Source organism: Pezoporus occidentalis, unplaced genomic scaffold (assembly GCF_034315485.1).
Source record: "Pezoporus occidentalis ecotype Australia unplaced genomic scaffold, CSIRO_AGI_Poc_V1 ctg75, whole genome shotgun sequence".
NCBI lineage: Eukaryota > Metazoa > Chordata > Aves > Psittaciformes > Psittacidae > Pezoporus > Pezoporus occidentalis.
The window spans coordinates 1,896,282-1,922,486 of record NW_026916104.1 but is presented as its reverse complement, the minus strand read 5'-3'; the positions used below and the strand labels follow the sequence as shown (position 1 = coordinate 1,922,486).

Here is a 26,205-nt window from a genome sequence, read left to right as displayed (position 1 = left end):
CTCTTACACCTTGTTGAAATGATCATCAAAACGTATAAAGAAAAAAGTTATTTAATTCTTGGGAGAAAAGTTACATTGCTTTATTACTCTCATAGGAGTTGCGGAACCATCAGTTTTCCTCATCACGTCAGTCTGGATTTGATTATCATAGAAATGCATTGAATTACCAAACTAGAGCAATAGTAACTAAAGCTGATTCATTGTTATTGCTGTCAGTTGATGAGGGCTGACTTACAAGCCATGTGAATGGGCAGAGTTATGCAAATATTGTTTTTATAACAGGAGAATTAAAACATAGGCACCCATTACAATGTGGGTGGTAGGATAGATAAGGATTTTTTTAATGCCTAATAGCTTTTAGTTGTTTAATTTTTTAATGAACATTACAAACAGGATATACTTTAAAAATGTTTGATGTATTTCCAAAGAAAGAAAATGAGACATTTCATACAAGATTAAGTCTGACTGCAGGAAATTATCTGGAAATTCCCAGCCTTAAATTTGACCCCAGAAATCATCCTGGCCTTTGATATCTACTACCTCTTTAAGTCTGTTGTGCACATGAAATATTTTGGTCTTTCAAAATGCAACTTCTGTGTCTTCCTCCAAAAATAAGGTTTACAAGGAAGGAGGGTTATCTGCTCTTATGTGGAAAATGAGAGGCTAAGACTGTGGATGCTCAAGTCTATAATGAAATCTGGAGGGCAAATATATATGTGAAGCTGAAACAGCTGAAGTCTGACTCCATCAAAAATATAACGTGCTCTCATTTGTGACTATTTCAAAAAGCTCATTGTGTAGTTGATTGAAACTGTATTTACTACTAGAAGGAATTAAGAAGGCAGAGCAGAACATGAGGTATTATAAACCTTTAAAGCAAATACTTGGAAGGTATTTAGAACTGGTTTATACAATATATCTGATTATTATGCATAAACTTACCAGTTGTTTTTTTTTTTACACTAGAAATAAATCATTTCTTTAAGCTGTTTCTCTTCCAGTTTTTGTATGTGTATGTGTATGTGTATGTGTATATATACATACCTCTCTGTTACGTTGGTTTCATCTGTATGAAAATTTTTTTACTTACAGATATTTACTTTCCCCTCCAAATAGCATCCTTCAGGATGCATTCATTCGATCAAGAGATTTTATGCATATACTTTGGTCTAAATTTAATGTTCAGCAGATAATTAGATCCGGAAAGGATGATTTCAGAACTACTGAGGGTTTCAGTGAAATAGGTTCATTATGGCAGAGGTAGAGACTAACAAGTGGCTTCTGCCTTCAATATTAATTATATATGTTTCGTTGTAGCAGAACTTGTGGTCTCAGTTTTGACTAGAGTGAAATTTGGTGAGAAAAAAGGCTCCGTGTGCCATCTAGTGTCAGTGTGCGGGTTGTATCACGAAATTCAATTCTTTGCTTAACCAAGGCATTTCTAGTGATACATCCAGTTCGAAGTGTTAGCTGTAGTTTCTCCTTACTAGTACTATTTTCTTTCAAAATAACACTTCTCCTTGGAGTTAGCAAAATTCTACAGCTGGCCTAAAGGAAGACATGAGATCAGTATCTGAATTTGTCCAAGAATTATTGATTTAATTGGAAATGTTACCACTCCAGCCTCAACCTCGTTGCTGTGTGAAAGAGCACTACTTTCTGTGAGCATGGAGTGGACTTCTGGTAACGCTTAGTATTATTTTAAGTATTTTAAGACTTCACTTATATCTAAGTGGCGTTACTGCCTTGAGAAACCAAGATCCTGGGAAAAGAAATGGTCTTTAAATTTCTACATTCCTGATCTTCATTAATGACTGTATCTCTCATGTTTTCTTTAAATCTTTCAGAAAATTCCAGTAAGGTATTCTTTTTATTTTTTTTTAATTTATTTTTTCTTTTAGAGAAATCCAAGACCAGTGACTCATCAATTCCAACAAAATTTAGATTATTACAAAGCACGTGGAGCAGACTTGATGAACAAAACCCGGTAAGCTACTTCTGAATGTGCTCACTGAACTAAAACCTTTCATAATTCAGAGTCACTTTTATCCCAAACAGGAATTACATAAGCAGCATTAGAAGCACCTGTATTTATTTCACGCCATTTATTTTGAATCTTTACGTTGCCTATTCTTACATGAAAAATGAAAGTATTGCAGTCAGCTCACAGGAATTTTTTAAGGTTAAAAACATTCATACATAATGACATGTATACTAGAAGCAGCAGGTAAAATACTGGCAATGTGAGTTCTGTAGCCGAACTATTTCTGATGATGCATCTGATTGCAGTCCGGAGTATCCATGTACCAGAAGCTGTGTAAGTTAAATAGAATTAATGTAAATTCAGTTTGAAGTAAGTTTTATTAAACCTTTTTACAGCATTCGTCCCTTGTTTTACAAATGGTTTGTACCACTGCTGCTTAAAGTCCTTGTCAAGGCCATTTTGTCTGATGGTCACAAGTATAGAGGTATCTATGCCCCACATGCGTGGCCACAACGTGGTCACTAGTTGCAGGTGGGTGGTGGCTGCTGATGGGCACCAGGCAAGCCAGCAAAGATGCAATGCCTTGCTTCACTTTACACCGTCACTGGCAGTTTCTTGGATTACCCATGGCCCTGGCCAAACACTGTCTCTGCTGTTTCATAGGAACTTGCAGGCTTTGCAACCTTTGCACCTCTGTCAAATTCTGTTTAAACCAGTTACACTAAAAGCTAGCTAAAATTAAAATGGAGTGGATTAAAAAGCTCTTAAAAATGGAGATTAAAGCTGAGTAGTGATTGCAAAAGCAATGTTTTTTAAAGAAAAAGCAGGCTTTAAAGTTAGGGAAGTGTGTCAAAAATTACTGCATTCTGTTGCATTTTCTTGATTGTTTATATTTATATCATGGTGGGTTTACATTTATTCTTTTAATGAATAGTCTCAAGAGTTGTCTAAATTTGAAAAATAAGTTATTTGAAAATTCCAAAAGAATCATTTCAAGGATTCTGGAAAAAAAAAAATAATAAAAGATCATCAAGCCCAAACAAGAATGACACCGGTTGGAAATATAAATTCTGAGGTAACGGATGTCCATTAAATTTATGTGGGGATATAATCGTTGCACACATACCTACAGGGCACACACTAAAGGAGAGGAGAAATTGTTTACAATAGTTCAGATAGACAAATAACTGGGATAAATTTATCTCAACACAGGAGCATTTAGAGTAGGTCAAGTGTAGTAAATCTCTTTAAGACAGACTGAAGAGAGAACTGGTAACATTAGCAAATGGTTCTGCAGTGAGCAGAGAGATGGATTAGATCAGCTACCAGATCTTTTTCATCTTTAATTCCACGGGCTCAATAATGTATTTAAAATATCTTGGCAGATCGCTAGTATACATTGCTTATTTTATCACATATAAAACTTTCTAATCTGTCATGTTCATGTATTTGTCTCTCATCTCTCATAATGGCCACCTACTAAAGAAAGAAATGCCTTTGAATAAGCCTTGCTTAAAACAAAACATTTTCATCTTAGCAGAAAACCGCAGGGATTGAATCATCTTCCTACTGCTAGTTTAAAAATACACCATTCACAGTCAAGGTCAATGATGCTTATTGTGATGGAACAAAGTTGTTTCCTTCATAGGTGGAATTCGCGTCTCCTTGATACTCGTATTTTTAAACTGATGCCTTACTTTTAAATGCATCTGCTAATAAGTCTACAACATTAATCAATCAGCATTTTTCTTGTCATTGTTGTGCATGTCTGGTACATTTAGATGGTTAAAATGTAGACATTGTTTCATGTTTAATGACTGTAATCATCTTTTGCATTAATATATCAGACATTTAAATGGTAAGAAACAGATACATTGTTCTTATGCTCCTGAACTTCAGCTCAGTTTTAACATACCTCCTCCAGAGATCCAGCACCTCGCTATTGTTCATTTTCTGAAGCTGTGGTTCAGAGAAGTTGCACAACAAATTTTACTTAAGAATGCCTTTTTTTAAGACCACCTCTTGACAAGAAATTTAGATGGCATCATCATTTTTCATGTATGTATTCTGAAATGATTATTGTCAGTATCAGTTCATAGCAAGTATTAGGAGCTCTGACAACTATCCTGTCTAGTTTTCAAATAGTCATAAAACATGATAGCATGTTATTGTTGAAAGCATTTTTTTAAATCATATTTCATAAATAATGGCTTAGGGAAGAATTTTGGTGTTTAATGTTCCTGTAAAGTGAAGTTTCTCAAAAAGTCTCTTTCCAACCATCTGAATAATGCAATTAAGCTAACTTTTCCTGGTTTATATTTATGTAAAAGCAGCAAATTAAATAGTGTAGAAGGAAAACTGATAGGACTTATTAAGCAAAATATTGCTAAAAAAAAAAAGAAACAAGAAGGAAACAACCTGTTGGGCACAAATACAAGCCTCTGTGTAAGCTTTGTGGACCAGCGTGATTCCAATGGTGCAGTTTTCTCAAAGCATCCAGTAGCCTGTCAGAGGAAAAGATTTACTTCTGGTAAATACCATTTTTTGTGCAAAGTCAAGGGTTTTTTACTGATTGTCAAGGCAGTAGACCTGTGACAACACAAACCTGAATTCAGTGTGCAAGCCACTAAATTCTAAGGTGATGTTTCAGGTGAGTGAATGATATATACTAACCCACTCTTGGGTGGCTAGTTTCAGCAGAATGAGAGGAAAATATATGCCAAATATACCAAAGTTTGGATTCTGAATCTCAGCTAAGTTATTACTGGTATGACCTTTGAAATCAGGATCTAATCAGATTCATGTCAAATTGCTGATAATTGACTGAGGTCTGCTAAGCCAGCATTTGGCATTTCTTCTTCCACCTTCAAATCTACAATCTTTGTTTTCTTTCTGAAATGGAGAAGGCATTAAACAAAAGGCTCTGTGCTGACTCTTCTGATGCAACGTCTATGTGATGGAATAGAAAAAGATCTCTGTTTTTCCCTTAAGTATCTCTGCTCTACCTTGGGGAACCGATTACTAAATTGATCTGATAGGTAGCGGCAGTGTAAAATTTAATAGCAATAATTTTACTATGTCCTCTTCTTTAAAATCATTGTGACGTATTCAGTTTGCTTTTGAAACCATATGGGACTCCTGCAAGAGTATTTTACAGTTCTGAAGATGCTCTCTTTGTAGTGACTTTGTCAGTCATTCTCAGGTGGCTACAGGAAGACTTTTTGTAGTAACAGGAGCAATCGATAAACTGGGGAGACACAGAAGTATTCTGTAATCATCATTAAGGAATCATTCTTTTCCAGCTTCCGTAAATTGGGAAGCAGCACTTTGTCCCACTCTTTGTGCTGATGCTTCCCTAAAAAATGCTACGTGCTGTCCTTCTTCATCGCCAGTACATAGCAGAAGGTCCCTCTGCAGCTTGGGGCTGTATCTCATGAGTGTGCAGGCTCACATTTCTTTCTCCTGCTGTCTCATTTTAACTGTATCTATTCTGAGTCTAAACAACTCAGCTGTTGTTATTTTCTGGATATGTTCTATATGTGTGTGCGCATTTATATTGTGTATTCTAAAAAAAATCTTGAGACAAATAGGGAAATGAAATGAAAAGCAAAATCAAAATCACTTTTCCAGGTGCCTGCACAAGTTACAAGTCACCCATATTAATTCATTTGTAGTTTATTTTTAGCTCAACTTCCCCAAAACATTGCAAAACTATTTTTTTTTCCCCAGTACAATGATTGTATTGTTTCTAATTACATGTATTTCTTCAAAATTGTTAAAGACAGCTATTTATATCACTGAAGTACAGCTGAGTAAAATACAACCTCAGGAGTGGAAGAGTCTCTGTGATTGTGATATGTTTCTGTTAAGGGTATTTCAAGCACTAATTATATAAAACAGGAAAATATTGCCTGAACAAACAGGAATGGCTTTACTGATCCCTGGGTTATGCGGTCACTTCTATTGGGAATTAGAAGCTTCTTTGCCTCTTTATTTTAAACATTAAATGGTTCGATTGTTTCCTCTTTCTTAATGTTGCATATAACTAAAGTGAATTAAATAGCCACTGTAGTTAAAAATTAACAATTATAAGGATCATGATCCAGTATATGTGTTACATCCTGAAATGATTCTTCAGCAAAAATCACTTTAGAAATAAAGATTCCTTTTGTAAAGTGCTTGGGTTGAAGTGGCTGGGCTGGGCAGAGGTGAAGTAAGAGCAAGAGACATCTGTCTCTGCCAGCCTAAAAATACAGTCTGGTGTTAGTCAAAATAAGTGTTTGGGTTTGAGTTATTTTAAACATCTAAGAGAATTTAACCTCACAGAATATTAAAGCAGTCTTTGGCTGAGAAGTGCAAGGAGTTAGTTTCATAAAGTTTTCGGTGCTTTATAGCCTGGACTGCTTTTTGTCATTACTTGTTTTTTTTTCATTTTAAAAGGCAAATTAAGAAATTGGTGCACACTTTCTTTTTTTGGGATTAGTCTGGAATTTTCAGGAAGAAAGGGCCAAAACAATTTGTCCACTACTGGCTGGGAACAGCTCACACCACGGCTGTCCCTGTGGTTCCTGTGTGTATCATGGTGCAACTGTAGTATTGGAAGGGTGCAATGTAATGTTCAAGTCTTGGAATTCTTTTGGAGAGCAGTGCATGCACCACTGTCAAGGATGTGATGATTTCTTCTCTTTTTTTTCCAGCGCCAGTGCTAAGGCTGCCCCACTGAACATTAACAAAGTCTCCAACAGTCTACTGAATTTTGGCCGAAAGCTCATTGCTCCAGCTATGGCTTCAGGAGGGGCTGTGGGTGCTCCTGCTGGCGGGAGCAGCTTCCCCCCCTCTGCAATGCCTATCAGAAGCGCAGTGGAAGCTCCTCAGCACCAGCACCACCACCACCACCACCACCACCAGGCACAGCAGCAGAGGATGATGAAGTCCGAAAGCATGCCAGTTCAGCTGGGCAAAGGTAAAGGTGAAACATGTGGTAATGTGATCTGTCTTAAGGACTGAAGAAAGTCCTTTTATTGATCATATATCAATGGGTACGTATTTGGAGAAAACAAAGAAAACAAACATAATTTTGTTAAATTCAGGACATCTGTGCTTAGTAAAACAGCACGTTTGCAATGTAATCCAGCAGTCGATGTTAGCTCAAGAATGTACAAATACTATAGGAAGTTTTGAACCTTCAAAAAAATATATAACCAGAAATTGCATCAGGCATACCAACAAACTATATTGTTACAATAAACATCAGCCAGTTAATTTTTCAGTGCAACATGTTTGTAACTCTAAGATTAATTTCATATAGGTTTTCTGAAGTTATTGGGCACAAATCCGATGCATAACATTATTAGCTAAATACAAGGGAAGGACATTTATCAATTTAGATCATTTACAATTGGATCAATTACAGAGTAATTCTTAATAAATGAAATCTTATTCCCTTTAGAGTGTGTGGAGTTTATTTGAGAAATTATTTGAACAATAACATATATTTGCCTTTTAATAATTGCTGATGGTCCTCTGCACTTTCTATGCTTAGTAAATACTTCTTTTTCTCGAGCCTTTATAGATGTGTATATATATATATATTTCTTGAGGATACTTTATTCAAACAACAGCGTCACACGCTCAGCTTCAGTAGTTGTTTTCTGTACTCCGCCACACTCAACATGTGTTACTGCTTTTCATCTTCAGACAGCCTGTGGCAGTATGTTCTTTGCATGGGGTATGTAGAGTGATACAGTGCCTGCCACTTCCAGCAACCTATCCTGAGTGGCGGTTCTGAGAGCTGGTGCTGGTTGACCTGAACCATTACATAGGATTGCTTCATATTTTTCAGCAGATTTGAAAGTGTAAGGGAAGGGAAGTAATACTTATATCTGAAGTCGGCATTCTTTCCCTTTCCTGTGGCACCCATATGGTCCAAAGGTAGTCCTTTCATGATGCATCACATCCCCAGCAGATGCTGGGGACCAGAATTGAAAGGTACAACCATCTGTTTGAAGCACATCTGTAAGGCACATCTGTAAGGGCCACTGCAACTGCTTGGCAAAATCCAGGTAGGCAGCTTCTCTCAGAATCAGGGAATAATCTGAGAAATTGCTCCAGCAAGCGTTTTGCAGTACAAACGCGAAACTGAAGCACAGTGAATCTCTGATGCAAATCCTCTTCACAACAATGGAAGTAAAATAAGGTGTGGAATAAAATTATTTTCACAATTTTTGAGAGGCTGTTTTTTTGCTTAAAAAAAAAAAAATCCATAGTTCTCATATAACATTATTCTTTTTTTACTTTTTGGTTTAAAAAGTGGTCCTCAAGTGGTTATTTTCTTTCCCTGCTTAATGTAAAATAAGTGTACAATTTGAAGAAACTTCTATAGATGGAATCGATTGTAGGTTAATCTTGGTCTAGCTGGTCAAGGATGACCCTATTTACACTTGTATGTGACAATTAACATGTTGCATCATGCAGAAATGCACCTCACATTTCCCATAGAAGAATCAGTATGAAAAATTGTAGTTACATTTGGTCATTGTCGTATTTCTGTACCAAAAGGAATTTGGAGATTTGGTAAAGCTGTCAATAAATTGAGCAAATTTATGATGTAGGGCACAAAGAGCTTTCATAGTAAGACAAAATAAAAAGAACTGCAGTGCTTTATTACCTGCAGCTTCTTCTCACCCTGTGCTGTTTATATGTTTGGTACACTTGAGGGTAATTTAAAGGCAACAAAACGTAAATACACTTTCTTTAATCAGTTGAGATGAGTGAGGTTTGTTCTACATATTAGTGCTATGTTTGTTGTTCCAGACCTTTACAGTTAGCAGTGTACTGCCTGTGGCAGAGTAAATAGAAAGTCTCTTAAAGGCTGCCCAGTGAATTGTCTTTGAAGTAAGTTTAAATGTAGGAATAGCTTAGCAGAAAAAAAAGGAACCCTCTTTGCAGTGACAGTGTGACGCAGACTGTTTTGAAGCTTGATGCAGATACCTTTGAAAACAACTCAGCACCACCTCCATCAAGCCTTAAAAATGCAAGTAAGTCTTTTCAGTTCTGTGCAGGACAGTATCAGCACCTCAGGAAATTGTTGTAGTTTCCAGTGAATGAGAGCACCCCCCACAGCTCTGAGAAGTTGCGGGTACTTCTATCCCAGTCATTAAGAGTCAGGATTTAGAGTATATTCATGCCTCAGAAGCTCTCATCCACTCCTCTTTGTGATTAACTTTATACATGCCTTTTTACCTTCTACACTGGCTTTTTTCAAAGTCTGGATTCTGCTCTAGCTTTTGAGTATCTAAAAGCTATTTGGCATTGTTTGTAACTATAGGGCTCCCTAGTTGCTGACTAGCTGTCACTAATTATCTGATATTCCTGTTCTTCACTGTATTTTCAGCTCTGCTCAACCTTCTGGAGCTTGGGTATCTAGCTGAGATAGGCAGAGGCATGGATTTAGGATTTAAATTGATAGGCATCTGCACTTCAAGTCGATCTAACACTCACAGATGCTCAGTTGAACAGTATAATAGACTGAAGTGCTGTAAGGCTGATTGATAGGCACCAAGTCATAAAAGAAGCCATCCATTTCCCTCAGATTGTATTACTCCTTTTAGGTTTAGAACTCTCAAGTAGTGCTGGTAATTTAAATTAATATGTAGATTATAAATTTGAAGGGATTAAATTAATTGCCTGATCTAATTTTTTATTAAGTGTGAAGAAGTCCTTGGTAACAAAATATCTTGCAGGACTGGCAAAATAATCCTCTCCCAGCTTTAACAGCTCTGTTTAGAGAGTTACCCCTCACAGGCAGCAGCAGTGACAAGTGCAATTCCTATTGCCACCTCCAGGGGTAGCTTGTGCTATACTCTAGACGAGGGATGGTTGGTTTACATAATCAATAGTAATTATTTTTCACTTTGAAGTTTGGGTACTTGCTTCAAGAAAAACACACATAGAATTTACATAATGTAAATGAAAAAGCAGCAGACTAATAATATGAAAAAAATAATTGCAAGCCTGTAATTCCAGATGAGTCTTCAACATTACAAATCAGAGTTGAACGAAATATCCAGCACCTAATTGGAAGTTGAGTTCCTCCTGATAGTATATTAATCCCGTTCAGTCTGTCCTCGGCACAGAAGAAGATCGGGTATCATTACTGATTAGTTATGCAAAGTAGCCTGCTAATAGAAAACGATTCAAATATTCTCGTGATCCTACACAGTGAAGGAATTCATTGGCACACAGTCTGAATTCCAATCGAGTTCATTGGATTGTCACTTGAGTTCATTGTCTTGAAAAATATTGATAACAAAAAAATAAGAAAAAAAAAAGTCAGAATTGTTACCTTTTGTGTTCCACTGGGTTCTTGAGCATTCAAGTATTGGATGCTCTTTGAATCCCAAACCGCAGTGTGTTGCCAGAAAAAAATGGCACTTATTTTTTCACTTCTTCCCTTCTTCCCTGATAGTTTTCCTTCTAGGTCCTTTCACGCTGAAATCCAAAAGGCTTTTGATGTAAATGCTGGTTTATCACAAGGACACGTTAGAGGACCAGTTTGAAGATGAAGTTTTGCCAAAACTGTGATCAGCTGTTTAAAGAGTTTCCAGACTACTGTTTGTTTTTATGAGCTGATATTTCTGTGGTATTTGTTGTAACATGAACAGAATTTCCACAGCCACCCAATATGCCCTAAAGAAATAATCTCCTTATTTAGAACTAATTATGAACCGCGTCTAGAAAATGAGTGTGCTTTTTCAGAAGGAAAGAGAAGTTGTCATTACTGATAGCAGAGCTGAATAAAACTTAAAGGGCTAAAACACTGGTTAACAAATGCTTTTTTTTTCCTTTTTAAAAAAAATACACATTTTTTAGGCAATTATGAAATCTTATTGACAGTAAGAATATTATTCTCCCAAACTAGCAAAATGACACTGTCAGTGCAAAGTACCAGAAACAAAATGGGTTTGATTGTTTTAGTTTAGATTTAGCTATAAACTGATCTCTTAAAACCACTGCTTTTCTGCACATGTCAGGATGCTGGGTATAATGTGCTGAGTATTAAAACTTCCAGAGTTTTTTGCCAGCTCTCACAATGCTGTTTGTGTTCAAAGTAGGGGCTTCCAGCGACAAACCCCGCACTTGCAGCTCTTTACGTCAGTGAATTGCACAAGCTGGGGACACCTTCTAACGCTGTTGTTTGTTCAGCAGGCGAGGCAGAGGCAGATGCTGGGCTGCCGGGCCCTGCGCAGCATCCCCCTGCCCTCCCAGGTACTGCCGCGAAGCCGCCCCGCGGGTTTTCCCAAGCGTGGCATCTCCATTCACTGCCGTTGGCCATCCACCGAGTGGCACTGTTGTGTAGAGAGAAAAAATCAGCTTCACTTCATCACTCCCTGATGTGCTGTGTGGCCCTTCACTTACATTCGCTGTACACCAGCATCCATCTTCGTTAAAAATGTGCATTTGCCTTGTACTTTGTCGTCTGTTTCACCTTTGTCCTGTGGGACCATTCTACTCTCAGTGCCTCTTTTGGTTGCATTACTTCCCTATTCTGTTTGAGGCAGGTGTTTTGCGTTGAACAGCTACTTTGATGCACTTGACTAAAGAGGAGCTTACCTGCCTTGGCCTGAAGTAATAAGCGTACTGATTTGTGTGATGAGATGGTTTGATGGAAGCCTTTGTTCCAGTCTCGGTGCAGGAGAAAAGGGAAAACTAATTTATCTGAAAAGTTTCATAAAACTCATTTCATTCTTTTTTGCAAATTTTAATACTCTACATCCTGACTATAGCAACTACAGAGTAATAGATGAGCAGTTCAGACTGGTTTTGAATTATGTATTGTGCTGTACTTCTGTTCTTCTTGGTATCTTTGTCCTTGTTCTCCTTATATCTATGAAGCTATTCTTCCCTTCTGTAGGGGCCAAACAGAATGAACCATCAGTTTTGTGTGCCTTTTGTGGTCTTCCTCTGATGTTTTCAGATATTTTATTAGAGACCTCCAAAACTTCATGGTTATCTCCACTATAACTTAACTCAAATGTAGCAACACCTGAAGCTTGGGTTTCTTTCATTGTAGGTTTTCTCCACTCCTCTTGTCAACATTTTTTACTTTCTTATGAGTCCTTATTATAGATCACATGACATTTAAACTTTCCTTCTTTTCAAGATATTACATGTCTCCACCCTCTGCCCTGCCAGCCATACCAACAGTTTGGTCCCTTTTCCCACTACCACACCTGTGTATTTTCCAAATGGTTTTGAGGCAGAATATTTGTAAGCCTGGGGTCAACCCCCGTATCATTAGCAACAGGCAAGTAGTGAGGCAGTTGGGAGCCAGCACATGAAGGTAACACTGAAAGATTTTGCCTCAGAAGTGCATATTTTTAGTGCATGAAATCCTGTGCATCATTACTGTGAACTATGTATGCATCTTAGTGTGCATATATATATATTTGAGACATCCTACACAGAAGCGTGTTCTGACTACTGCTTACGTCAGGAATCCTTCACTATTTGTTCTGTGTGCCTTGTAAGCATTTATTTCCATGCTTGGTATTTCTTCAGCCTGTTTCATATTGGCTTTAGGACCTTCTGGTATGTGCTTAGATGGTCAGAGATTAGATTTCTCTGATCTTCTTTTAAGGAGACATAATGTATTTATCTAAGGTTGATAGAATGAGCAGAGGAAAATGAGAGTTTTGATTCAGTGATGTTCCCAAGTTGCTGATTAAGCTGCTAAAGAAGATGAGTTTGGTTAGTATACATCACTTTATACATTTTTATTCTACATGGAGGGTAAGAGTTCTTGGTTGGTGTTTTTTTCTTTTTCTTTTGAGGATACTAGAAACTCTCTCAAACTAATTTCTTGTTTAGCTATTGAGTGAGGAAAACATACCACACTGCTTAATAAGAAAGATACGAAATAAGTACGACACATGACAAAGAAGATACAAATGGCATTTTGTGTAATCGTCCCAAGATCCTGAAATCTCTGCACTGGTGCTATAGTGTTATTTCCAAAGTTAGGTGAGGCTTGTTATTGCCTTGGAAATGGATGCACACATAATAAATCTGAAGGAATTCAAAATCGTCACAGTGACTTCAGTTAAATGTTCTACTAAAAGTCTGTGTTGGAAAAATGATAGATAGCTTTTTTTGTTACATTAGGGAAAACATGTAGAATCATAGAATCATAGAATAGTTAGGGTTGGAAAGGACCTTAAGATCATCAAGTTCCAACCCCCCTGCCATGGGCAGGGACACCTCACACTAAACCATGTCACCCAAGGCCTTGTCCAACCTGGTCTTGAACACTGCCAGGGATGGAGCATTCACAACCTCCCTGGGCAACCTATTCCAGTGCCTCACCACCCTAACAGGAAAGAATTTCCTCCTTGTATCCAATCTAAACTTCCCCTGTTTAAGTTTTAACCCATTACCCCTTGTCCTATCACTCCAGTCCCTAATGAAGAGTCCCTCTCCAGCATCCCTATAGGCCCCCTTCAGATTCTGGAAGGCTGCTATGAGGTCTCCATGCAGCCTTCTCTTCTCCAGGCTGAACAGCCCCAACTTTCTCAGCCTGTCTTCATACGGAAGGTGCTCCAGTCCCCTGATCATCCTCGTGGCCTCCTCTGGACTTGTTCCAACAGTTCCATGTTCTTTTTATGTTAAGGACACCAGAACTGCACACAATACTCCAGGTGAGGTCTCACAAGAGCAGAGTAGAGGGGCAGGATCACCTCCTTCGATCTGCTGGTCACCCTCCTTTTGATGCAGCCCAGGATACAGTTGGCTTTCTGGGCTGCAAGCACACACTGCAGCCGGCTCATGTTCATTTTCTCATCACCCAACACCCCCAAGTCCTTCTCCACAGGGCTGCTCTGGATCTCTTCTCTGCCCAACCTGTAGCTGTGCCTGGGATTGCTCTGACCCAGGTGTAGGACCTTGCACTTGTTATGATTAAACTTCATAAAGTTGGCATCAGCCCACCTCACAAGCGTGTCAAGGTCCCTCTGGATGGCATTCCTTCCCTCCAGCGTATCAACCGAATGATGATTGGTGTGATTTGTCTTTCCACTTTCTTATTTACAATTGTAGAAAAGATGACTCCCCTGGAAATTGATCCCAAGAACTCTGCTGACTTGCAACACACTGTAATTATTCATAAGTGCTATTCTTTCTGTCTTGCTTAATTCTTGATCACATCCCCAGATAATCGTATAGTGTCATAGCACTGTTCACATGGTTGAAGTTGAATAAAAATCTAGTGTTTCCTGGTGATAGTTTTCTCAGGTTTGCTTATTCATGAAGGAGGATAAGGTGCATCCTAAATGTTCCTCTTACCTGTGTATAAAACATACAGAAATAGTATCTTTATCACCTCTGTTTTACTGAATCTGTATCTTGCTTTCTTTCCATCTTGTACTGCTTTTTTTTTTCATTCTTGTTATATTTTATGGTCCATAAGAACCAGATAAGTCAAAGCTCTTTGTATTACTTGAGCAAATTCCCTTTTAAGACAGTTGTGTTGTTCTGTCCACGAAATCTCAGCTATACATATTTCTTCTCCTGTTTGGTTATGCAGGTAGTTGTATATTCCATTCCTCTAAACTTTGATCAATCTTTTGAAGAGTAGCTATTTAGTAAGTAAAGTGGTGGCCATAAGGATCGTTCTCTTGTCTTTTCAATTTCCTGTTATATTTTGGACTTTTTTTCCTTAGAACTGAAAGACAGAATATACAGAGGAAAAATTCCCTACAAATCATGTTTTCCGTCATTTTACCAAACTCTTTATTTCATGTGCATCGGTACCTCACATATGTTTAAAGTGTCTCTCTCTCAAATTAGATGAAATTTTAACACATAATCTGCTTCTTTGCAGGTGAAGTGGGTTAAGCATGGGCCATGAAGTGGAGACATATGTGAAAAACATGCACTGTTCATCATTTAACTCTTTTCTTTTTTTTGGTTGGGGATTTTTTAATCTTCATCCTACGTGGAAGTTATCTTCTTATTATTTGGATGGAAAAGAAAGTCCATTTAATCTGATTTATACATAATAAAATACTTTTTCATTGTACTTTACTCAGTCCACGAAATAGATTTCTTTTAAATTTAGCATTTATGTTGGCTGCTCTGTCTTAGCTGTGTGAATTTCTTTTAAAAATGCTTTATTTGCTAAAATATGTAATTCCATCTGTTCCAAACTATTTTTAAGTTTTACCTACTGTAAAACCACAGTTCCATTGTAAATTGCCTATGAAATGCCTAAAAAGTCATCTTCTTATGTAAAGGCAACTGTAAGGATAATGGTGTTGCCAAGTGGCATGATTTTATCCTAAAATTAGAAATCTTCTAAAAAAACTTCCTTCTGACATAAATATTATTGCCGTTTGCCACGCAGTGTATTCTCCTTTTCCACTTACACTTATAGAACTGAAGATGCATATTCATATGATTAATGCATACCCTGTTTCTTTATAAAATGTGAAGGCAGAAGTTAAGCCTCTGTCTCCTGCACTTTAAGGAAGCTGTTCAGACTAAGTGATAGGTGGTAACTAACTAGAGGAGGGCTAAGAAGAAACATTAAAAAGTAGTTAATTAAGTTGGTGAGAAGGAAACAATATATAATGGAAGAAGTTGGAATAAGGAACTTGAAGCAGAAGAGGCAATGTGGAAGAATCTGAAGAAGAGGAGAGGTAGACAGAGGAAGGTCCGCAGGGGTATGAGAAGCAGGGCATAATAAGGGAGAGATGAGCAAAATAAGGTAGAAGAGAATGAAGGAGAAGGTGGGAAGCACTTTATATGCTGATTTTCTTGCAGAAGAAGTCAAGAACATTAAACCTAGATCCTTTGTTGCATTTTGTCCTTTTTTCGTCTGTTTTGTCATGTGACATTTTGGCAGTTCAGTCTCTTGGCATTTAACAGTCTTCTTGCTAAGAGGACATTTTAAGTAGATCTGCATTTATTCTCTTAAGAAAATGTGAGTTGCTGGTTTCATGTGGCTGCAGCTGTGCAATATATGCTGTGTAGGTCAGACACCACTGAGAACTTAGCTTTGTCACCGCCAGTCAGGTGGCCAACCACAGCACCACTGACTTCCATGCCGCTTTGGGGACAGTTACTGTTCTAGATCTTAAGTGACTTGAGATGTTTCTGTGTGAGTAACTTTTTCTAGTTGTTTCCTTTGGTTTAACATGTTTGATCTTAGCAGAGCTGGTCTCCTCTTGTATCTAAATCTAAATTTCTTTCTGTGTTTTCTGAAGCATTTTCTGCCTCTATTCTCTCATTTCTTTGTCTTTTAGTTTTCTTTTACCCTCTAGAAACCTGTCTCGTAGGGGAAGACCACAGTGCATAATGAAGGGAACAGTAACCCATTCTGGAAAAGGAGTTAGTTTTGTGTTTTCAGAACTGGTAGTGCATCCACAATGACAAAAGACTAAATACATTGCGAGGTCTTTGCGGTAATCTGTTGCTTATCTGGGAGTAAAGCTGGTGTAGATGGTGGGAAACTACTGGTTTCTGTGAATTCGATGACAACCTTGCAAAGGAGATGAAGCTGCACCTGAGACATCTGAGTGATTTGATTTCAGAGGACTATTCTTAATTCTTTAGATGGTAGCACTAAAAACAAAGGAAAGGAAAAAGAACAAACGCAAACTCATCAGAATAGTGCACAAAACAAGAGAAGGGAAGAATTCTAGAGCTTTAGTTTAATTTTTTTCAGAGTGGAAAATTCTAGAACTGCATTGGCTGACTCCAGATTGACTTCCTCATACACATAATAGAAAGGTTTCTTTAAACTAGCACCTGTCCTAATTCAGCACTTTCTTAATGAAAGTTAATGAAAACAGGCATATTAATTGTTTGGTTTATTTTCTTCCGGAGCTAATCAAAATAAAATTTTAAATTAAATATTTCAAAACATGCCGTGGGCCTCAATTGGAAGAAATGGTCCTTACAAAAGATTGCCTGCATGCAGTGTTGTGGTGTAACAGCCCAGGCATCTACTCTGATGTCTTCACTACGACAGTGGACAACACTAGATTCTTTTGAAAAGCTGCATGAAATGACAAAAAGCAACTCGTGGGTAGATTTCATCAAAATGTCTGTTAGTTAGAGATGGCCTTAAAATGTGAAGCATGAGAACTTTCTTTCTTTCCCAAACTTAATTTACTTTTTCATTTTGTAAGCCTAGATATTGTCATCTAGATGTTCAGTGTCCAACCCATTTTTGGAATCTGACATTATTGTTCTTAACTGTCTTTGCCAAGTTTTATAGTTTATTTGTTGAGACAATAAGGGTTTCCTTTGCAGTGTTTATGACATCGGATTATTTTTCTTATTATGAGTTGGTACTCATCATGCCACACAGGCAAGAGGTGGTTTTCAGCCTGTGGGTATATAAATTAAAATGGTATTTATATTGATTATATATATATATATATATATATATATATATAATTTAGCATCCACACTCTGGATACTGTGTGTTTGTGTACGTATCTATGTATCTGTAATTGTCTGTGTATCTATATATACACTATTCTGTGTCAGAGTAGTCCTTCAATCTCACAGTGCATGCTGACACACTCAACATTTCATTCTGTGTTGAGCTACCTGTGAATCTTAGTGAATGTCAGTTAAGACAAGGAAGTATTTACAGGGAAAAGGAACAGCCCATTGATTAATTCTTTTGTTACTTTATACTTGCTTTACAGGCCAAAGTTCAAAAAACATCAGTTCATCTCCAAGCATAGAGAGCTTGTCTGGAGGACGTGAATTTACAGGATCTCCACCTTTGTCTGCATCAAAAAAGGATTCCTTTTTCAATACAATCTCCCGCTCCCGTTCCCAAAGCAAAACTATGAGCAGAAAAGAATCGGTGAGTTCTTTAAGTTGTTTTAATGTCACACTGCATTACTTGCTAGAGGCAATTATTTTTCCCATTCATTAAGCACTTGCACTTGTAAATGTTTCCCTAAGCACACATTAATGGCAAAAGCAGAAATAATCTATTTCAACTGTTTCTTTTGAGTAACATCTCCATTAAGGCTTCCATCCTATAATTCTACCTGAAATGAAACCATGAAAGAGCCTGTTTCCTGTGAGAAAGAAAAGTCTTGTAAGTGTATTTGCTTTTTTAGACTTTTGGTGTACTCATGAAGTTAATAAACAGTTCAGTGGGAAGCATGAATGCTCAGCAGATCCAAATATGTCCATCTGTTGTCCCTGAAATTCCCTAATACATGAGAGGTTTCCCAGTGTCTGTAGCATCTGTAGTGTGCAGTCACAGTTCTATTCTTGCACTGCCCTGACCTTCCGTTTGGCCACAAGAAACTATTATTTAAACAGATTGTTCTTATCCAAGAAAATCGGCTCTTATTGTGGGTGTGTTCCAAAGAAATTCTCATCCCATCAGAGATATTTTAGGACCATTACTTTGATAAACCTTATATACCATGGAGCTGGAGGATTCTTGTTTATTTTATGTTACCCACTCTCTTCTTGATGATTAGAAACCAGATATATAGTAGATGGAAAACTATGTTTTTTGTAAGGTGAAGGCATAGTGGTGTTCTCCATTCCGTTTTCTCAAATGGTTGCTCGTATAACTTCCTATTGATTTCAATGAGTAGGAATTGTAGTAACAATATTTGTGATTACAGCATTCTTTAGGTGTTCAAAGATAAATACTATGCAGAAATTCAATCTGAACATCTCAGCATTTTTGTCTTTAAACAGCAGAATCTTTATTAATAGTCACACCATCTTTTCAATTTGATACTAAAACTGTTCTGATGAAATGCACAACTTTGCACAACTTTGTTCAGGTTTTGCTCACTGAAAGAGAAGGTTTAATTCTTGTTCCACATGCTATAATGTTGTCTAAAGGAAAGCTGTGTTTTGTGGTTAGTCAACAAGAAGCTATAATTTTGGTTTGTGTCCATTTAAGACGAATTGAATTTAAAGCTAAAACAACAACTCTGATATCTATCTTCATGTCCTCATGAGTTGAAAAAAAATAAATATATGACTATTGAACTTCTATTTTTATGTGGTTTAACAAGATCTAAATCCAGCTTTCATTTGCGACCTTTGTCCAGGCCAGAACTTGGGCATTTTGCACTAGTAGAGTTTAAGAATAGCTCCTCCATAGTTCTTAAAGGAGAGAGACATAGTTCTTTAGTGGGAGTCATAGAATCATAGAATAGTTAGGATTGGAAAGGACCTTAAAATCATCAAGTTCCAACCCCCCTGCCGTGGGCAGGGTCACCTCACACTAAACCATGTCACCCAAGGCCTCGTCCAACCTGGTCTTGAACACTGCCAGGGATGGAGCATTCACAACCTCCCTGGGCAACCTATTCCAGTGCCTCACCACCCTAACAGGAAAGAATTTCCTCCTTATATCCAATCTAAACTTCCCCTGTTTAAGTTTTAACCCATTACCCCTTGTCCTGTCACTCCAGTCCCTAATGAAGAGTCCCTCCCCAGCATCCCTACAGGCCCCCTTCAGATACTGGAAGGCTGCTATGAGGTCTCCACGCAGCCTTCTCTTCTCCAGGCTGAACATAGAAGAATTTGCCATTATAATAGTCATACTCAATTAGGATCTATTAATGATTAACATGTTTTTCAGGTTAAAAAAAATAATTAAATAAATGAAAGTGATATTTGATTAATGCTTTTTTCAAGAATATTAGACAAATACGTATTCGTTAGAAAAGATCTGTAGATTATTCAGTAGATTGATAATGATAAACCAAGGAGAGCATAAATTTTCAAAATAATTCTTGAACTATGATACATAATTTTCATTGTAGCATTTTATAATTAAAAGCTAGAAAAGGTTTTAGGCTACCAAAATCTATTTCCTTATGTTCAGTTTTTGAATGACCTTTAATATAGGAAAAAGGATTTGGTAGCAGCTTCAAGAGGAAAGGGTTTAAATATGTTGTCTATTGCTCAGGATGATGTTTGCTTTTTGTTTTACTGTAATTCTCCTGATACCTCATTTTCCACATAGAGAAGAAAACCCCAGAGAATTTATTCTGAGGTCCCGTAATAGTTACATCAGTATTCTCCAGTTGCTTAATTTACAGATATTTTCTGGAGGCAAAAGAAGGTGTGAATTCAGGTCTTTGGGTTTTTTTTATAAAACTAAACTGTTTTACCTTTTTACTCTAAATTATACCGATTATGTTGTTAAGTATTGGGGAAATTACCTTTGTTGGAACATAGTTGTGCATCACTTTACAAAAAGCTGGTTTTAAAACCAGGCATTCCTGGTGTAGTGGATGAAAGAGAATCCATTTTCCCTTCATCTTTACATTTCTAATCAATGGAAATGGAATACATAAATGAAAATACATCCTTCAACACGGAGTTAAAAAAAAGTGATTTTCACAGACCAGAGGACATCACTGTAACATCGTCATGGGATGAACAGGAATGTAATCATCACAGGTCACACCTGGAGTACTGGGTCCAGTTCTAAGTTCCCCAGTACATGACAAACATGGGCATGCTGGGAAAAGTTCAGTTACAAACGTGATGAGGTGACTGTGGCACCTCTCCTATGACATAAGGTTTTGAGACCTGGGACTGTTCAGCCTTGAGAAATTCTTTCTTGTCTTTGGGGTATCTTATCAATGTGTATAAATACCTGAAGGGGGGTGCAAAAAGCCAGGCTCTTTTCAGAGGAGCCCAGTGACAGGACAAGAGGCAGTGAGTAAAAACTGGAACAGTGGAGGCTCTGTCTGAACATCAGGAAGCATATTTTCACTGTGCCCATGTTGTCCAAGGAGGTTATGGAGTCTCCATCCTTGTAGATACTCAAAAGCTGTCTGGACACAGTGACCCTGCTTGAATTGCAGTTGGACAAGGTCAGCTTCAGAGGTCCCTACCAACCTCAGTCATTCTGGGATCCTGTGATGGGATAAACTGGAATGTGACTTGTCTAAATTCTTTCCTTCCTAAAGCTGGTCCAACAAGTTGGGACTTTCTCTGGGAGAGTTGTGATCCAAATTGATGCTTAACTTGATTCATTGCCTCCAGGAAAAGGATATGTCCATTCCTCATATTACAGACTTCTTAAGGTAGTGACACTTGTATTATATTTAGTCTTCTAGATATTTTTTCCTCTCAAATGCAAAGATCAGTGGAAATACTTTTTTAGTGCTGTTGTCAGAAACAGATGTCCTCTGATTTATTTAGTTAAGGAAGTGGATCTACAGCCTCAGGGCTGAATGCACAACATCAGATCATGTTTTGGCAACCCTCGGTAGCCTGATGTTTTTCACATTACTATTGAGTGGCACTCAGCTGTATGTTAACGTGAGGCCCACTGAAAGACTGTTTTGAGCTCAGCATTGAGATGGTTCCCTACCCCTTTATACAATTTGTGTCTTTCTGACAGGTATAACTTAGTTTGCATTTGCTGAAGCCGTCTTCCCATAAACATGAACAGGAACTTTTAATCTATAATGCTCAGCAGTGCCCGTTATCTTCTGGCTGGGTCAGTCTTGCTGGAATAAAGTCTTAGAAAATTTCCTCTTCTTGCCTGCCTACTGCCATTTCCTTTTCAGCAGAGTTGAGAAATGGGGTGCATTTGTGGTCCGTTTGTTTCTCATGATGTTTCATTTACATCTCCAGCAACCATTAAGGACAGTCTACCACTCTCTTTGGCAAATAGGAAAGCTACTTAGACGTTGATTCTGACAAATAAGGTTGGCTGGTCTCAGTTTCTGGCCAAATATTCTGTAAATTGCTTTCAGCCATAGAGGTATGCCAGAGAGGGAACTTTCAGGCAACAATATATCAATTTTAAACAATATAAACATTTTAAACCTTTCATTAAAAAAGAAAAACCACGGAAGAAAGATGGTTTTGACTAAAAACGAATCTGGGATTTGGAGAAACTGTATATTTTAATTAGTAAATTTCTTCATAAAAGGTTTCAAGTTGAGAAAAATCAAATTAGCCATTTGGAAAATATGTTAGTTAAAAAATTCCCAAGAAGGAAACATGTCTAAGGAAAATCTGGAGCAGTTTATTTTCTTTACCAGAATGATTTACAGACACGGCCTATTGGAATCCTCATTTCTTAGCAAAAAATCCTGAACAAAAATGTCATGCATCATGCTGGTTTTGACTGTGCAGACTTTTTAATTAAATCAAGTTTGACAGCGTATGCTATTGTCCCACAAGCAGATAGAAACAACTGTTACTGTCTGTGATTTACATAGCTAATCTGAAGTTAGTTTTTAGTACCCCTACAGGTTAGAAAATTAATGTGTGTCATTATTTTCAATTAAATAGTCATCTGCTCTACTGTTCTAGGAATCTGTGTTTAAGCATACAAACACGACAGTTTTGCTGGAGTAGAAGTGGTATACAAAAATCAAACAGATAGTAAAATAAATACTAAACAACCACAAGTAGCAAATCATGCATGCAAAAATTTCTTTGAAGAAGAGCATGCCTTTTGTGCATAGTACACATCTTGGGTACTTTTTTGTTCCATATATCTTTCCCTGACTATTTTAAAATCTCTTTAATAAATTTTAAGGATGCCAAAAGTTTATTTTGAAATACAAATGCTATGATGAAATGCCTTTTTTTTAATTAAGCATCATAAAATGTGCCCGGAGTCAGTTAGTATACAACAGTCAATTCCTTGATCAGTATGTTGGATTTGTTAGTCCTAAAGTTAAAAACGTGATGATTGCTCGCAGCGCCATTGAGCTTAATGAGCTTCAATGCCTTAATATTTAACTGCAGTTAATATTTAACTGCGGTTAATACCTGGACTTCTGGTGTGATGGGCCAATTCAGACACCTGAAAAAATGCAGTTTAGTCAGTACTTCAGCGGTTGTCTAATATTAGGGATGGATGAAAAGAGTATTAAATCTGAGGTGCTGCCAGGTCATGTGAACAGAGTTTGTAGAAAAACCTCTCAGATATTTTGGAAGTGTGATTGTGTTCTCCGTTGCCTTCTTCAGCTCCCACAGCATGCTGTAAGTCAAATGAAAGAGCTGAAAACAGTACAAGGAAAAATAAGCTTTCTTTTAGATTTTTTTATTAGAAATACTTGCAAGTTTCACATAATTTAGTGAAACGACAGCTGTATGCATGAGTGGCAGCTTTGAATCCTAATGCTCCTTATCTGTTTTGGAGTGATTCATTTCAGGGGAAAGAAACTGTACTGTGATAAAAACAGGAAGTTAATTGCTTAGAAAAAAAAAATGAATAAAACCTCAAGTGGCTCTGCAGTGCTTTTTCTGTCATATTATGAGCAATAAAGATGTATACAGAACAGATCTGTGGGGCCATTTGGAAGATTTTAAAAATGTCAATGTAAACTGTCATCTTTCTCTGGTACAAGGGATTTTCAGCTACATGCAGCTGAGTTATACTTGCAAGTAACTTCTGCAGAGCAGCAAATTAGAATGATATCATTTGAAAGAAGTAAGAACCTTTCAAATTATTGGGCAGCCCCTTAAAACTGTCAGGGAGAATTTAAAAACTACCAAAACTAGGAACGAATGAGACTGTCAGCAGTGTTTACAAATGGATCAAAGTGACTTGGGAGGCAAGAAGTGCTATCCTTCACTCCAGAAGCAGGTACAGGACTTGCTCTGTGTGACCTCTTCCCATACATTGATCATGAAGCTAATGTTTCAGCATTCCAGTGGCAAAGCAAAATACAGCTGAGGATCTGTGTTGGTGGTTTGAGCTGCCCTTTTTCCTGTTCAGTGGAAATCTCATCCCTTCATCCTGATCTTTTAAGATATCACCACAAAATTACTGTCCATTTCTGTGAAAAGCTGAGACCTGCACTCAACTCTCCACAAAACCGTGGGCATGGATGAGAAACATCTCTCTAAATCAGGCTCTTGTTTTTATTGGGGGTTTCTGAGCGGAAAGGGTTTCTGTGTTTGGGAGATTCTTTTCCCACTGAAATAAATTGTAGGTATGTGTTTAATAGCTTGATTCATATTTTTGTCTGTTTGGTTAAATCAAATCCTTCCCTATATAAACAACAAAACTTGTACTTCTGTTCTTTTAACAATGTAGTATAAATAGTGTGTATTTGCAGTCCCTTCCTAATCACTATACTTAAGTTTTACCCTCCTTAAACTCTGAATAATGTAATAAAAGATTCTAAAACCCCTAAATAAAAGCTCCTGATCTGGTCTGCATCCTCAGGCATGTTAGGAATCATATCAAAGGGCAAATATGGCCATCCTGGACAGAGAAGGATTTAGTGAAACTATTTTGCAACTGATGCTTAAAAAATGTAAATGAGTGTAAGTTTAACAAACAGTGTACTTTGAGAGTCCTTCATAAAGGGCTGGGTGTATGTTGAACTGGGTGTATACTAAAATTTATGTTAATTCAGGCAGCAAAATTAAGAAACAATTACTTAAGTACATGACACCTAATCAACCATTTCAATAACATTTAATTAAATATTTTAGCAATCCAGTCAGGAAGCATGGAACATGAACTTTGTTCGTTGTGGAATATCTGTATATTAATCATTCCATATCCACATGCACTCAAGAATACTTATATTAATACACACTGTTTCAGAGAGCTCAAAAATCATAAAACAGTCGGGGTTTTCCCCTGTTCGTATTTCTCTCACATTTGCCACAGTGGGCTTATGCAGTCTTAAAGACCAGCAATGTGTGTACCAGATGGGCAGAAAGCCCTTCAGATGTGATACCAAAACATTTGCCTATGTGTTTATTTATAGCTATTTCCAAAATGCTTACAGTCATACCATCGAAATTAATGTCTCAGTTTTATTATTTATGAGGAAATACTCCAATATGATTAAGCTAATGAAGTCTATGCTGGAGAGAGTCCAGTGCAGGACAACTAAGATGATTAAGGGAGTGGAGCATCTCCCTTATGAGGAAAGACTGAGGGAGCTGGGTCTCTATAGTTTAGAGAAGAGAAGACTGAGGGGTGACCTTATTAGTGTCTATAAATATATAAAGGGGGAGTGTCACGAGGGTGGAGCCAGGCTCTACTCAGTGGCAAACAATGATAGGACAAGGGGTAATGGGTGCAAACTGGAACACAAGAGGTTCCACTTAAACTTGAGAAGAAACTTCTTCTCAGTGAGGGTGACGGAACACTGGAACAGGCTGCCCAGGGAGGTTGTGGAGTCTCCTTCCCTGGAGACATTCAAAACCCACTTGGACACATTCCTGTGTAACATTATCTAGGTGTTCCTGCTCTGGCAGGGGGATTGGACTAGATGATCTTTTGAGGTCCCTTCTAATCTCTAGCATACTGTGATACTGTGATACACTGAGAGAAACCTTTTATCAGCATTTCTGTTCAAAGGGATAATTTCTGTTACCCTACAGCTCTTTCTGTTCTTATCTATTCCCTTACCAAGTGAAATGCATTTTCTCAGTTGTTCAGTGCCTACCCATCCAGTCAGTTATGCACAATTTTTTGTTTTCCGTAGATCTTCCAGCTTTTTATGCTTTTTGTTTTCCATCTCTTTCTCGGCAGTCCCATAGTGCAATGCCAGCAGGTGGACTTGTGCAGGCAGCAGACTCATATGTCTTGTGTCTGCTTGCAAAACAGATCTCTTTCCATCCCTGCTTTCTTTGTCTCTAGGCAAGAGCTTTCTCCGTTATTCATGTTCATCCTTCTCCATCTTCCTGCTTAGGTAAGGTTATCTGAGGACAGAAGTGGAGTATGTTTAAGTGGAAAATACATGCAGGTTAGATGAAAACAAGTTCTAGTCATTATCCAGTAGCACAGTTGCTCTGCAACAGCAAAGCGGATGCCCTTGGAAGCTGTTCCAGTGGTAGGTTCAGCATAGACTGCTGCTTTGGAAAATGCCCAAGCCCATGGTCCTTTGCCACTAATGTCTCCAGCAAACTAAGCTGACTCCAACAGTGCGACACTAGCAAATTGAGTTTGAACTGTTCAAGATGGAAATTCAACAGCAGGACCTGGTGTTTAGAAGCTGTGAGCCAAAGTTTCAGCTATTTTCAGGATTTTAATTGAAATGAAACGGGTCTTTCAGGGGACTAGGGATGATCCTCTGAGGCTCCATCTTTCATTTTCTTCCAAATATCACTTGCCATAAATATTTTTACATAAAAAGACATTAAATCAAATAAATACCTTATTACGTATCAACACAATGAAACAGGTGTTTTGCCTCAAAGTCACTAATTTTCTTAGT

At 37.6% G+C, this 26,205-nt stretch overlaps 1 protein-coding gene across 6 annotated transcripts in view; it reads left to right on the top strand.

Moving 5' to 3' along the window:
* The window catches only part of TBC1D5 (TBC1 domain family member 5), a 257,561-nt gene that overhangs the window by 190,817 nt on the left and 40,539 nt on the right, over nucleotides 1-26,205 (top strand). For 2 of the 6 annotated variants that reach the window (XM_062602059.1, XM_062602063.1), the window contains 4 exons: nucleotides 1,902-1,987; nucleotides 6,682-6,947; nucleotides 11,192-11,251; nucleotides 17,701-17,864. In XM_062602059.1, coding sequence (XP_062458043.1) covers nucleotides 1,902-1,987; nucleotides 6,682-6,947; nucleotides 11,192-11,251; nucleotides 17,701-17,864 — 576 coding nt within the window. Of the gene's footprint in view, nucleotides 1-1,901; nucleotides 1,988-6,681; nucleotides 6,948-11,188; nucleotides 11,252-17,700; nucleotides 17,865-26,205 lie in introns of all 6 variants that reach the window. The other 4 variants (XM_062602060.1, XM_062602058.1, XM_062602061.1 and 1 more) reach the window with 2 other exon arrangements.